Genomic DNA, 12,122 nt, shown 5'->3' with positions numbered 1-12,122 from the left:
TCAAACTCACGACCTCACACTTGCCAGAGAGGCACTTAAACTGCTGAGCTAAATCCTCAGCCCCTGATATTTATTCTTAAAGGATGCAGAGGAGCTAAAGGTCCATCTTCCTAAGGCAGCTTCAGGTTGGGGGCACTGACCCTTCCTAAACAGGTATCCAAGTCTCACTGACTTAATCTAAAGGCAACACAGGAAGATGGGTTTTGCTGTCTAACAAACCATCATTCTGAGATAGTTTAGAAAAGAGGGCAGGACATTAGCAAGTCATTGACTCTTAAGCTACATTTTTGTTTTGTTTTTCTGAGGTAGGGTCTCACTACATAGTTCAGGCTGACCTCGAACTCACAGCAATCCTCCTGCCTCAGCCTCTGGAGGGCTAGGATTACAGGTGTGTGCCACCATGCTTGGCTCTTAAATTTCATTTTATAATCATGTTAAACAGGAACCAAAAATTACAAGTAGAATATTGGTGAATAGTAGCACCAAGAAGTTATAGAACTAAGACAACTATGAGATGGCATTTGCCATAAGACTTTTAATACTAACCTCTATCTGTCCAGAGGTGTTAAATGAACTACAACAGGTGGACTTTAAGAGGTACAGACTCCTCCCTAAAAAAATCCAATGTCCTATTTTAATTATAACAATAACCAGGGAATACACTAAAGATACCTATATTTTTGTGACCATTGGGCCATTAACATTTTAATTTTTATCCTATAGGCACACAAGAGGAGTACTTGAAAGTACATTAAAGTAACATTGAAACTGAAAGACACATTTTTGGAAGTGCTGGAAGACCAGGGGTCCTAATCTCTAGTGACTGCAGGCGAAACTGTTACTAGAGCTGGAGACTTCGGGTAACAGCTGGTGCAGTGCTGGAAGCCTCTTTTTGTATCTAGCCTAGCTCTCCATTTTTATGCTTCTATTAATTACTCCTTTTTGGTGATATTTCCTGCTGCTCAAAGTAAGACTTGTGTTAACCAAAATTTATCTACCTACCTGTATGAATACATTGTTTGACAGGTCAGTTAAAGTTCCGGGAGGTTAGTTTTGGAGCAAAGGAGGAGCCTTTAGGTGCTCTAGTTTTTGTTTTTATGGCATGGAAGATTGAATTTATGACCTCGAGCTTGCCAGGGAGGCATTGTGCTGCTGGGCTATATCCCCATCCCGCTCCTCTAGTTTTTTCTGCCTGTTATTATCTGCCAGGATAGGTCACAGTCTTGCTTGACCAAATAACTTCTTTGGGGGTCTTGGGGGACATGTCCCTCTTTAGTTATGCGCCTTTATGCAGGACACCTTCCCATACAAGTCTACTTGTGTGTGTCACTGCCTGAGCTCTCTCTGGCTTTCCCACACCACACTGCCCCCTTGGCTAGGCACACTACTGGATGCCTCCCCGGTCCCTATCAGCTTTGCTCTTCATCAAATGCTACCGAAGGAGCTGTGGCATCTTTCACACAAACACTGTGTGCCCACTGCTTACCCAGGCGCTCATGAGCGGTCACCAGCGAGTACCTGTGGATACCCCTGGGCCGCCCCCAGGGCTTGGGCCCAGTATACACCTGGTAAATTTCAGTTTTCCAAGACCCAAGAGCCTACTCTGACCACCTGTCTGAGCTATTATGAGAATGAAATGAGTAATGTTTGCCAAGAACTCTAGTATAGGATCTTGCATATGGTAGATCCATTGTAGTTTTAAAAATTACCTAGTGCCTGGGGAAGTGGTTCAGTGGTACAGTGTTTGCACAACAGTGTTCAATCCCCCTCCACCAAAACAAAAACAAAGTTATTTGGCACAGGACAGAAGAACAACTCAGGTGGTAGGGCTAGTATGTGGTAGATAACAGCTGCCCTCTCCCCAGTTTCTTTTTTGGAGGCAGAGTCTCACTTTATAGTGCAGGCTGGCCTCAAAGTGGCCAATCCTCCTGCCTCAGCCTCCCGAGTTTTGGAATTACAGGAGTGGGACACCATGCCCAGCTCCAGAAATGTTTTTTAAGAAGGAACATGAGTGTCACTGGGAAGAACCACATGAAGTTTATCAAAATTACAGACATCTTGGCCCATTTATGGAGATTCTGTCTCAAAGGTCCAACTAGAAACATTTTAAGAACTATTCTGTCAGGTGTGGTGCATACCTATAAGCCTAGCACGCTGGAGGCTGAGGCAGGAGGGTCACAAGTTTGAGCCCAGTCTGGGTAACTTAGCAAGAGCCCATCTAAAAAAAAAAAAAAAAAAATCTTTTTTTTTTTTTAAAGTGCTGACAATATAGCTGAGTGAAGGCCCTCAGTTCAATCCCTAATACCATTATAAAAACTTAAAAAATGAAAGAACAATCCAATAGGTCTCAGGATCCCACTGAGAAACCAACTGATATTTTCAGGAATATTTATTAAACACCTACTGTATGCCAGGTTAAGGTGTTAATTCTACACAGAGAAAGGAAGAAGAAAAGTCTGTGCCTTCCCCAAATGTACATTATCCTGGAGGGAGAAAATATCCAGAATACAAATAAAAGCAGACGAAGCAGGTGGGCAGAGAAGTGCAGCATGAGCTTGGGCAGCAGGAAGGGCCTCTCTGTGAGGTGTCATTGTACAATGTGACAGGAAGCAGCCAGCAAGAAAACTGAGCAGAGAGATTTCCCTTTTTCTCTACACTCCCCTCAACCCCCACCCTGACCCCAAATTGTTTAGAAGAAAACCACATCTACAAGACTGAAGCTCCTGTCTTTATTATGGAGGCTTCCGGGGCTGAGGCAGACCAGATGGGGAGACCAACAACCCCTTCCCTCTTGGGCATGGTGCCCCAGGCTTTGTCCGTCCAGGAGTAGAGGTCTGACTCCTCTGTCTTTTGGGAAGCCAACTCCTATATTATCTCCGCCACCCAAGTGTCCTTAAAGTCGCAGGCTGGGTGGGGCCCAAGGCCAAGCCCCAGCGGGTGTGGCGGTGCCCATTCTTTAGAGAGGACTCCTGGTATCTAGGAGCCCCAGCTGTAGGGGTGGGGCCTCTCAGCAGCCTTCCTCATTTGTAGCCCAGGTCCTTGGGGACCCCAGGGATGGGCCTACAGGATTACAGACATGGTGACAATACCGGAGACAGGCGGACCCTGTCCACAGGGTGGAGAACACAACACAGGAAGATGTGAGACTGGGGCCTCCTAGGAGGGGGACGGGAGCCAGGTGGTGCTGTGAGACACCAGGCCAGTGAGGGCTGGAGCTTCCAGGGTCACTTCTTCCTGGCACGGTCTGCTGCATCCAGGGCAGCCATGTTCCGGGCAGCAGTGATCAGGTGGATGACACTGATGACAGACTTGAGCAAGGCAATGGGGGCAGTGATCCAGAGGCCCATGTGGAAAAGCCCGACAGATCCCACTGTGGGAGCGACAGTGTATGCGGAGAATGAGCCTGAGGGACCCAGACTCTAAGGCTTTACCTCCTTGGTAGGTCAGCGCAGTCAGCGCAGGGACAGGGCAGGGCAATGCAGGGCAGGACCCCCCTCCCATCTCCTGGCCAGCCCCTCCTCTCCTACCTAATGGTCCCTCAGAGAAATTGAACAGGTAGAGGAGGCAGTAGAAGAGCTCATTTCCAGCACACAGTGTGAAGAGAGCAGGCTGCATAAAGAGCACAGACCGTTGAACAGGAGGCAGGCCATTGCCCCTGCCCTGCCCCGCACTGCTGAGGGCGCACCCAGCTCCACAGATCACCCGCCTTTGTAAAACTCCTTCCAGAGGCTGCCCAGGATCTCAGATTAAAGGCCACATTCTGCATCCTCACACACACCTCTCTGGTTTCTCTCTCTCCCTCCTCTCCTCCTTCCATCCTCAGTTCCTCCCATTGGGCAGCACTGACTCCTTAGCTCCTCTGGAAGACTCACACCCGTCCTCCCCACCAATCCCCACAGTCCTCCCTTATTTTCCACTTCACAATGCCCTCTGTAGATCTGGCATCAGGGTTCAGCAAGGACTTCCCACATAACAGCTGAGAGGAGGGGGAAGGACAGGAAGGGCTCACCCTGGAGGTATAGTAGATCCGGAGCACGGGATTCCCGGACAGGTCAATCATCTTGTGACTCTCACTGCCTCGCACCACAGAACTTTGAGAGAAAACAGAGAGGATTCCCGAGTGTTCATTACCACTAATACCCATCTGGTCCTCACATCACTTGGAAGCCCAGACTATCCAGCCAGAAGGGGCCGAGGAACTGTTCAACCCCACTGTAAACATGACTGAGGGGGACAGCTGGCCCATGATTGTTCAGCAAAGCAGAACCTAAAAGGGGACAACCAGAGAAGCCTGAGGCCAGTCCCACACACCCTCCTCACTGCAGTGCTCAGTACCCAGAACCAAGGCAGACCTGTGCAGGTGTAGCCAGTGACTGGCCACATCCAGGCTCATGCTGAGCTGGAAGAGAAGGGTGGCCCGAGGGTACAGCAGGGCCAGGTTGACTAACAGACACATGGTGGAGCAACGGTCCGTCAGCATGTCCAGCATGGCCCCAAACCGGGTTCCTGGAAAACAGGGACTATTAGGTAGGAAGGAGTTGTTGGGGACAGTACTCTTACACAGTCTAAAAGCAGACTGAAAATGTCCATCATGCACTACCCAGGGAAGACAAGATGCTGCTGTCAGTAGGGTGTGAGAACGGTGCAAAGCTCACTGAGACATGGAATGAGTGTGAAGGGAACCATGGGGGAGAGAGGAGGGGGGAATGTCTTCAACTCAACCTCAGGACCCAGGCTCCAGACAAGACAAGCAAGCAGAATTGGGCTGGCGACATAGCTCAGTGGCACACTGCCTGCTGGCAAATGCAAGGTCCCGAGTTTGATTGCTGGTACAAAAAACCAAACCAAAACAAACCAAGCATAATTAAGGAGTTTTTGTTTGTTTGTTTTTGAGACAGGGTCTCTATGTAACCCAGGCTGGCCTTGAACAGGCAAGTGCCACCACACCCAGCTAGGGGAAGTCTTAAAAGGTGGGTCTGGGCATAGGATTAATGAATCAATCAACCCTCCTCCCCTATCTCTCAGCCTGCCTTTTGGAATCCTACTGTTTGTGCCTACCACACAGTAGGTCTCAGTAAACACCTGTTGAATGAATTAATCAGAGGTCTCTACCAATGCCAAGGCCACCTTTGATCTTGGTCTTCCTCTCACAAGCAGGGAATTCTCTGGAGCAAGCTTAAATTCCTTTTGCTACAAAACTAAATGATTCGGTTCTGCTTTCTACAGAGATGGGAAGGACTTCTTAGTCCCGAGTGGTCAGGGAGAAGGGGCAAGGGATTGTCAAGCCCCAGTGCTGACGGGGCGAGCCATCTGTTACCTTGATTAAGGGCTCGAGCTGCGTGTCCATCCACAGCGTCCAAAAGACCGCTGAGCAGGTAGAAGGACGAGGCCGTGAGAGGGCAGCAAGGCATGAAGTAAAAAGAAATGAGGGCGAAGACAATCCGGGCATAACCTTGGAATGGGACAAAGGAGACAGGGCAGGATCAGGGAGCCTGCCTGAACCCCTCGCCCTCCCATTCGACCCGGGGCTGCAGGCAGCACTCACCGATGAGGTTAGGCACAAACAGGAAGATGTTTTCTTCTGGCATCGCGGCGGCCTCTTTGCCGTCCGCGGCCCGCTCAGTAGGTACCAGCTCTGTCTCAACCCTACTTGCGTAGCTTCACCCTCCGACCTGCGCACTCTGAACCCCACTGTCCCTGCCCGGACCCAGATGATCAACTCCGCAGCCGGCTGGAGCGTGGAGTTCAGCGGCAAGTGCACCCCACCCTTCGGATAGGCAATCTCACGCCTCTGCCCAGCCCGTGGCTAGCAGCAGAGATGCCTGCTGCTTCAGCTGTGCTCCGCTTCTGGAAACCTACTCTTCAGGGCCTGTTGTTGCAAAATTGGAAAAAGCCGCTTTAAAAAAAATAAAAAGTCTGCGTCCCCTTTAAAATCTGCCTGCTTCCTTTTTCCTCGTCCTCCCTCGACCTCTTAGCATCCGCTCGTACCAAAGTGCAAAGGTTGGGGGGGAGGGAGCAGATACTGCCAGCGCAGAGCCAAGAAAAGAGCTGAAAAAGGTGTAATGGAAGAGCCTTGCATAAGTAGTTCTACCGTCCTTTTTACAGAGTGTAAAACTTGCTGGAGATGAAGAGAAGGCTGTAAGAGTCCGCCCTCCTGAGTCTTCATCCCCCTTGTACATTAGGAGATTTAGTACAGTCCACATTTTCCTTCCCGACGCGCTGAGGCTCTGGCCGCCTTTGCTCTCGCTGGTCGGGGCGGGAAGTGGTGGCTAGAGAGGCTGCAGAGCTGTGGAGGGCGGTGTCCTTGCTTCTAGGAGCACCCTAGTGGTGGGAAGATTAGGGATCAGGCTCCACCCTGCGTCATCCTTCCTAATTTAAACCTCCAGCGTAGTGGTTACCCCCCTGCCCCAGAAGGAACCAGGAGGGGAGGCTGGAGGACTGAACGGGGCACGCCAGAATAATGCTTTCGTCTCTGGTTCTAGAACCTCTAATCTCCTAGCAACGGCTGCAGAAGCTTCGCAAACATTAAGATTTTCAGAAGAACCAGGAGCAGCACCGTCCTGGCTCCCCCTCTTTCCAGCCTTACCCCCAGACTCCTATTTCCCATCCCCTGTGACCCGAAATAGGGGCCCTTAGACCTCTTCTCCCTTCCTTTCTAGGGTCCCAAGATTTCTACCCATCTGCTGAGGGTGGGCAGCGGCAAGCAGGCTGCCTTGCTTGGGATAAGCCATGGGGGGAAGAAGGAAGAAAAAGGCTTCCGTGGTGAAATAGAGGAGGGCGTTTTTGTGGAAGCCCGCCTTACCAAGGGGGAAAAAAGGACAACCGCCCAACAATGGGTGGAAGTGGTGGGGGATGAGATAGGGGTTTGCTATAATAACCCAGGGTGGCCTCGAATTTGTGATTTTTTAAAAAAAGATTTCACCAAGAGCATTGTTACATTGCCTCAGCCTCCCCCCCCCCCCCCGCCCCTTTGGTATCTGGAATCAAACTCAGGACCTTGGGCTTGCCAGGCAGGCACTTGTGTCAAGATATATACCTGGCCCCATGCCTCAGCCTCTTAAATGCTAGAGTTACAGGCAGCCACCACCAAGCTTGGCTCAAAATTATTATTATTATCATTATTATTATTATTATTATTATTATTTTGGAGAGTGGACCATTTTATCTAATGGCTTCAATTAACCTGACCTGGAAGAATGGTGACACATTGGTTCTGAGGGAGGGAGTGGTTCCTCAGGCTGATAACAGGCTTTGTTCCCAGGGCATGGCATCCACTTCTGCCAAGAAGGAGGAAGACAGCTGGCCACCCGAGGCTGCACGGACCTTGAGTGGAAGGCGGGTGAGCACTGGCTGGGAGTGTGCTGAGATGAGCTGCCAAGCAAAGCACCCAGACCTTGGTCTGCACCACCAGCACTGAGACTCTAGTCCTGATACTTAACCTTTAGGTCCTGGGGTCCCCCACTCATTGCTCCCCCAAGATCCAGGGTCTTTGGAACAAATCTCAAGCCTCAACCCTTTAATGCCAGACTTCTCATCTCCAGCATAAGAGTTCCCAAATCTAGGACTCCCAGACTGAGTAGAATTCCCAGGCTGAACCCATCTGCTTCTCTTTTCCCAGAAGCCTTCAGTATCTCGTTCTGAAGAATCCCTGACTCGAATCAGCGCTGAACTCACAGAAGAGGCCTTGTTTATTGCTTCCTGCCACATGTACCCTGAGCCCCTCAAGAAAAAGCAGACAAAAGACCAAGGGACTCAGATTTCCAAACATGGACTACTCAGGACCACAGTGTTTAGAGACCCTGCTGCATGCGTAGTTCCAGTCTTTGATCCCCTTTCATCCACAGCTGACCTCTCCAGGAACCTGTCCATGCCTCCCATCTCTGAGCCAGCTGAGGGCACTGCACCCCTTCCCCACTAACCCAGTACTGACTCCTCCCTGTGGCCAGGAATCTCCTTGCCCTCTTCTGCCCCAGTCCTATGTCTTTCTGGCTTAAGAAAGAGTCATTTCTCAGACTAGGGCTCTCTTCCAGCCTTCTTCACCAAGACTCCAGGCACTGACACCTGCTGAGTAAGTGATGTTTCAGGGAAGATGCTCTTTGTCCTGGGAGAAGGAGGAGGAGCCTGTAGGGGAGAAAGTGAGGGCTTAACAACATCCCAGCAGGGTGGTGTGGGGTGAGATTATGGGGGGTGGAGCTATGCAGTTTATACTGTTGTCTGGTCCTCGCATTCAGAGTTCTTAGCCTTCTTCCTTCTCTTCTTCCGTTGCCAACTCCAACAGAAACCATAGTTGCACCAAGGCACATCTCCTGACATCTCATGAAAAGGTACACACAAGGCAATTCCATGTTAGCCCGACTTTGGGAGTTTGCACAACTTGCCATTGCCTATTGGAGGAGGCTAGGAAATAGAAATAAATGAAATAGTTTCAGGCCTTGAATAACTTTAGTATGAGAAAAGGTAAGTGGATGATCAGTTACAATATAATATGGGTGAGTGTCCATAATAGAAATGCAAATAATGAGACTACCTGTACTGGGGCATAGCTCAGTCATAGAACATGTACTTAGCATGCATGAAGCCCTGGGTTCCATCCCCAGAACTGCAAAGAAAAAAAAAAAAAAAAACTACAATTTGTATCTAAACCTTGCATGGGGCAGGAAAGGAAATCATGGAACTTCCTGAAGGAAGTGACAGTTAGGAAATAGTTTTCCAGATATTCTAAGCAGTAGGGGTTTCATAAGCAAAGGCCCAGAGATAAGTCTTAGCAGAGTAAGCACAAGATGTTATGTATGAGTTTGCATCCAGGATGGACAGAATGGGGAGCCCAAGAGCTTAACTGCTGGAGGATGTAGACAGGGTAGACGGGGACTAATCAGGAGAGAGTTGTGTGTTCCCTGTGACAATCCGTAGACATTTTCCTCATGGTGAAAAGTCACTAAAGAGTCTGAGCAAGGAAGGTGGGAATTTTATATCTGCCACTTTGGTGGTCAGTGGGAAAGGGAAAAAGACTGGAGGCAGAAAGATCATTTACAAGCTAGTTAGGTCATGGCCTGTCACAGTTATGGCAGAGATGGGGGAAAGGGAACCAATTAGAAATGGCAGGGTGGGAGTATCAAGTAATTCCAGTTTTTTGACATTATTTTTTTGTACTGGGAATTGAACTCAGGACCTTGTGCTTGCTAGGCAGGTGCTGTGCCTCTGAGCTGTATTCCCAGCCTTCCAGTTTTTGGACTTATGCAGACTTTAATAGTAACTTACTATCTCGAAACAAAAGCTTCTGTCCTCTGGTGTTTACAAGCACCCATGTGATTCCCTGCGCCATCTCTCAGACCTCTTTACTTATAACTGCTCTCCTTGTTTTGTGTTCTGCCTTTAGACATACATGTGTTTATGGAATCTCAGGTGGAAATGCCCTGTAGACAGTCAGCAGTGTGGATTCTAGGCTAGTGATAGGATCTGGAAGTCATCCTGAGGGAATTGGGATTGGAAGGGGAGTGTGTTCGTGCCCTGCAGGGTTTAGGTACAGGAAAAAAGAAGGCATTGCTGAAGTTGTGTCCTGAGGAGCCCCTCCATGTGAGGGGTTGTGGCTCAAGAGGTAGGCAGAGCAGGAATTGACAGCCAACACATGCTTATTGAATGTTTCATGATGTGCGAGGCTTACCAAGCCATGGTGATAGTCATTTGTCTCCTTGGGCCACTGCTTCAAGTATTCATTGCCAACACCTGGGACAAAATACAGCTGAGAATAAGCCATTATCCTTGTCCTCACGGAGCTGACTTTGTGTAGTATCTTTTGAACATTTGATCTCCCTCAACTGGGATGGTATTAGAAACAGCTTAAAACAGCAGAAAAGCCCTGGGCCTTAACAACTTATCTGTTGTTAATTTGGTAGTTAGCATTATGCAAGTTCTGCCCTTCTCTCCATCTGTCATGTTTTATGAAGACCCTAACTGTCCTTCCCCAAGTAACATTTGGTTGAGGATTGTGTCCTTAGTAAACATCTTCCCCTGGTTCACCTGCCAGCTCTCCATGATCCCAGGAGACTTTGCCTTTCTCATCCAAGAAAGACTCTATCTCATAAATTTAAAAAGATATTTCTGGGGGTTGGGGATTTAGCTCAGCGGCATAAGCACCTGCCTTGCAAGCAGGCAGTCGTGAGTTCGATCCCTGGTACCAATAAAAAGGAGAAAGACAAAAAAAAAAAAAAAAAAAAAGATATTTCTGGAGATGTACTTCAGTGGTGGAGCACTAATGCGTCCATGGCCCTGGTTTCAATCCTCAGCTGCACACAGAAAGGAAGGAAGGAAAAAGAAAAGAAAATCAGAGGCCTATTAATCTCTAATCACTCCTTAATTTGTGGGGCATTATAGTTAGTAAAAAATATTAGGGGGGGCAATGAGTGAGTACATGGGGTGGTGGGTAGGTGGGTGAATGGATAAATGGACCTGTTCATTGACTGTGTGTTAAAGACCTGCTAGGTGCTGGCTCTGTGGGCTAGAGCTAGTGTGAGCAAAATGGAATCCTTGCTGTCAAGCAAGTTAAGTTGGGGAGGATGTGTGACTAGATAGAAGAGAGAGGAGTGGCTGGGTAGATGATGAGGTATAGGGGGATGGATGAGTGGAAGGGTGGTTGGGATATGATGTGCAGATACATGGATGAGTGCTGGGTTGGATGGAAGAAGAATGAGAGTGGATGGAGAGCTGGCTAGATGCAGAATGGTGGATAGGTGCTGCATAGATCGGATGGGTGGGTGAAGAATGGAAGGATAACATATGAACCTTAGGTCCAAAGCATCAACATGCTCTAACTCTCTTCTGGGGAGCACTTCCCAGCATCCCTCTTGGTACTGCCCTTGGCCTCTTATGCCCTCCCCAATTTTGTCTCTCTAGAACATGCCTCAAGAGGCCCCTTTTGCAACTCATTAAACACTTCATTTTGAGAGGAACTCCTGGTCTTGAGCAGTGTCACCTCTGAAGAGTCTTCCAGAACCATTGTGTGACTCCACTCAGCCAGTAAAGGCTCCACCAAGAAGAAAAGGCTTCAATAAAGAACTGGGGAAGCCCCACCAGCACCTCCAACTGGTACTCTGGTGTGGCTCCTCTGGGATGGAGATGTGGGAGGAGGATGAGCCCCCTTTCTTTCCTGATGCGAATGCTGGATGTGGGCACATTATAGGAATGGCTTTCTCTCAGGCAGTGATCTATCACCTAGTGGCGGAGGCCAGCTCATGGACCTAAACCCAGCTTCTCAGCCAAACACTAACACCATCCTGTTTAGGGTTGTGATATCTGGGAGGACTCACTCTTGCTTCTGAGGAGCAGTGGTGGCCTTTGTGGTTGGTGCCAAGGGCCCTGAGCCATAGCCTCTTGCTCTGAGGAGGAAGGTCCTTGGGGCTTCGTATCTAGGAGAATGTATCACTCTCATCACTAGCCGGAAGTCAGTCACAAGGCCTCATGGCATTTTCATTGCAGTGGCCTGGGTCACTTATTTGGGCCACCTGAGGATGTCAGTTTACTCTCTGAACCTCAGCTTCCTCATCCAAAAAGTGAGGATACTAAATTGACCTGATTTCACAGAGCACTTGTGGTTGGTGCCAAAAGGACTGCCTACCTGTAATCCCACTTGGGAGGCTGAAGCAGGAGGATGTCAAGTTTAAGGCCAGTCTGGTAACTTAGTCCCTGACTCAAAATAAAAAACACTTTGAAAAAAGGGTGGGGTGCTGAGATGTAGCTCAGTACTTGCTGCGTTCAATCCCTAGTACTACAAAACAAAACCCTATTACATACAAAGTGCTTAACATAGTGCTAGATTGAAAATGAATTTAAAAGTGGGTATGATGGTGAAAACCTGTGATCCCAGAGTTCAGAGGCTGAGGTAGGATGATTATAAGTGTGGGCTAGCCTGGGTAACATAGTGACTTTAAGGCCAGCCTGGAATACATAGTGGGATCCTGTCTCAAAAAACAAAAAAGAAGCTTAAACTATTATGAAAATCGATTTGCCTCATGTTCTCCTAAACTCTCCCCCTTTTGAGCACCCCATCACTGTATTAAACATGTTCAGTTGGACTTTAATATATCATTTTATGTTAAGTAAAAATTAGTTCATTCAAAGAGATACTT

General features: G+C 48.6%; 1 protein-coding gene and 1 long non-coding RNA gene across 4 annotated transcripts; one reads left to right on the top strand and one right to left on the bottom strand.

Moving 5' to 3' along the window:
* Window positions 1-2,707: 2,707 nt before the first annotated feature.
* Window positions 2,708-6,105, bottom strand: Cdipt (CDP-diacylglycerol--inositol 3-phosphatidyltransferase). Of its 2 annotated transcripts, XM_003477865.5 has the most exons (6): window positions 5,546-5,984; window positions 5,318-5,452; window positions 4,353-4,506; window positions 4,010-4,091; window positions 3,528-3,609; window positions 2,708-3,370 (listed from the first exon to the last, which is right to left on the bottom strand). In XM_003477865.5, exons 1-6 carry the CDS (start codon window positions 5,586-5,588, stop codon window positions 3,225-3,227), a joined length of 642 nt encoding a protein of 213 aa, XP_003477913.2. In that variant the 5' UTR covers window positions 5,589-5,984; the 3' UTR covers window positions 2,708-3,224. The 2 variants fall into 2 exon arrangements, with proteins under 2 accessions (XP_003477913.2, XP_023416590.1); XM_023560822.2 differs by lacking the exon at window positions 2,708-3,370 and having other exon boundaries at window positions 3,528-3,625; window positions 4,009-4,091; window positions 5,546-6,105.
* A 238-nt stretch (window positions 6,106-6,343) lies between these two features.
* Window positions 6,344-12,069, top strand: LOC111753940 (uncharacterized). Of its 2 annotated transcripts, XR_002788709.2 has the most exons (5): window positions 6,344-6,689; window positions 7,262-7,339; window positions 7,619-8,068; window positions 8,279-8,324; window positions 10,891-12,069. It is a non-coding gene; the product is annotated as an uncharacterized LOC111753940 (long non-coding RNA). The 2 variants fall into 2 exon arrangements; XR_002788708.2 differs by lacking the exon at window positions 8,279-8,324.
* The last annotated feature ends 53 nt before the right edge of the window (window positions 12,070-12,122 follow it).

Source organism: Cavia porcellus, unplaced genomic scaffold, assembly GCF_034190915.1.
Source record: "Cavia porcellus strain 051 isolate PalLab524CR breed Dunkin Hartley unplaced genomic scaffold, mCavPor4.1 scaffold_16, whole genome shotgun sequence".
NCBI classification, from domain to species: domain Eukaryota; kingdom Metazoa; phylum Chordata; class Mammalia; order Rodentia; family Caviidae; genus Cavia; species Cavia porcellus.
Note: the sequence above shows the minus strand (reverse complement) of the source record. Positions and strands in the feature narration are given on the sequence as shown.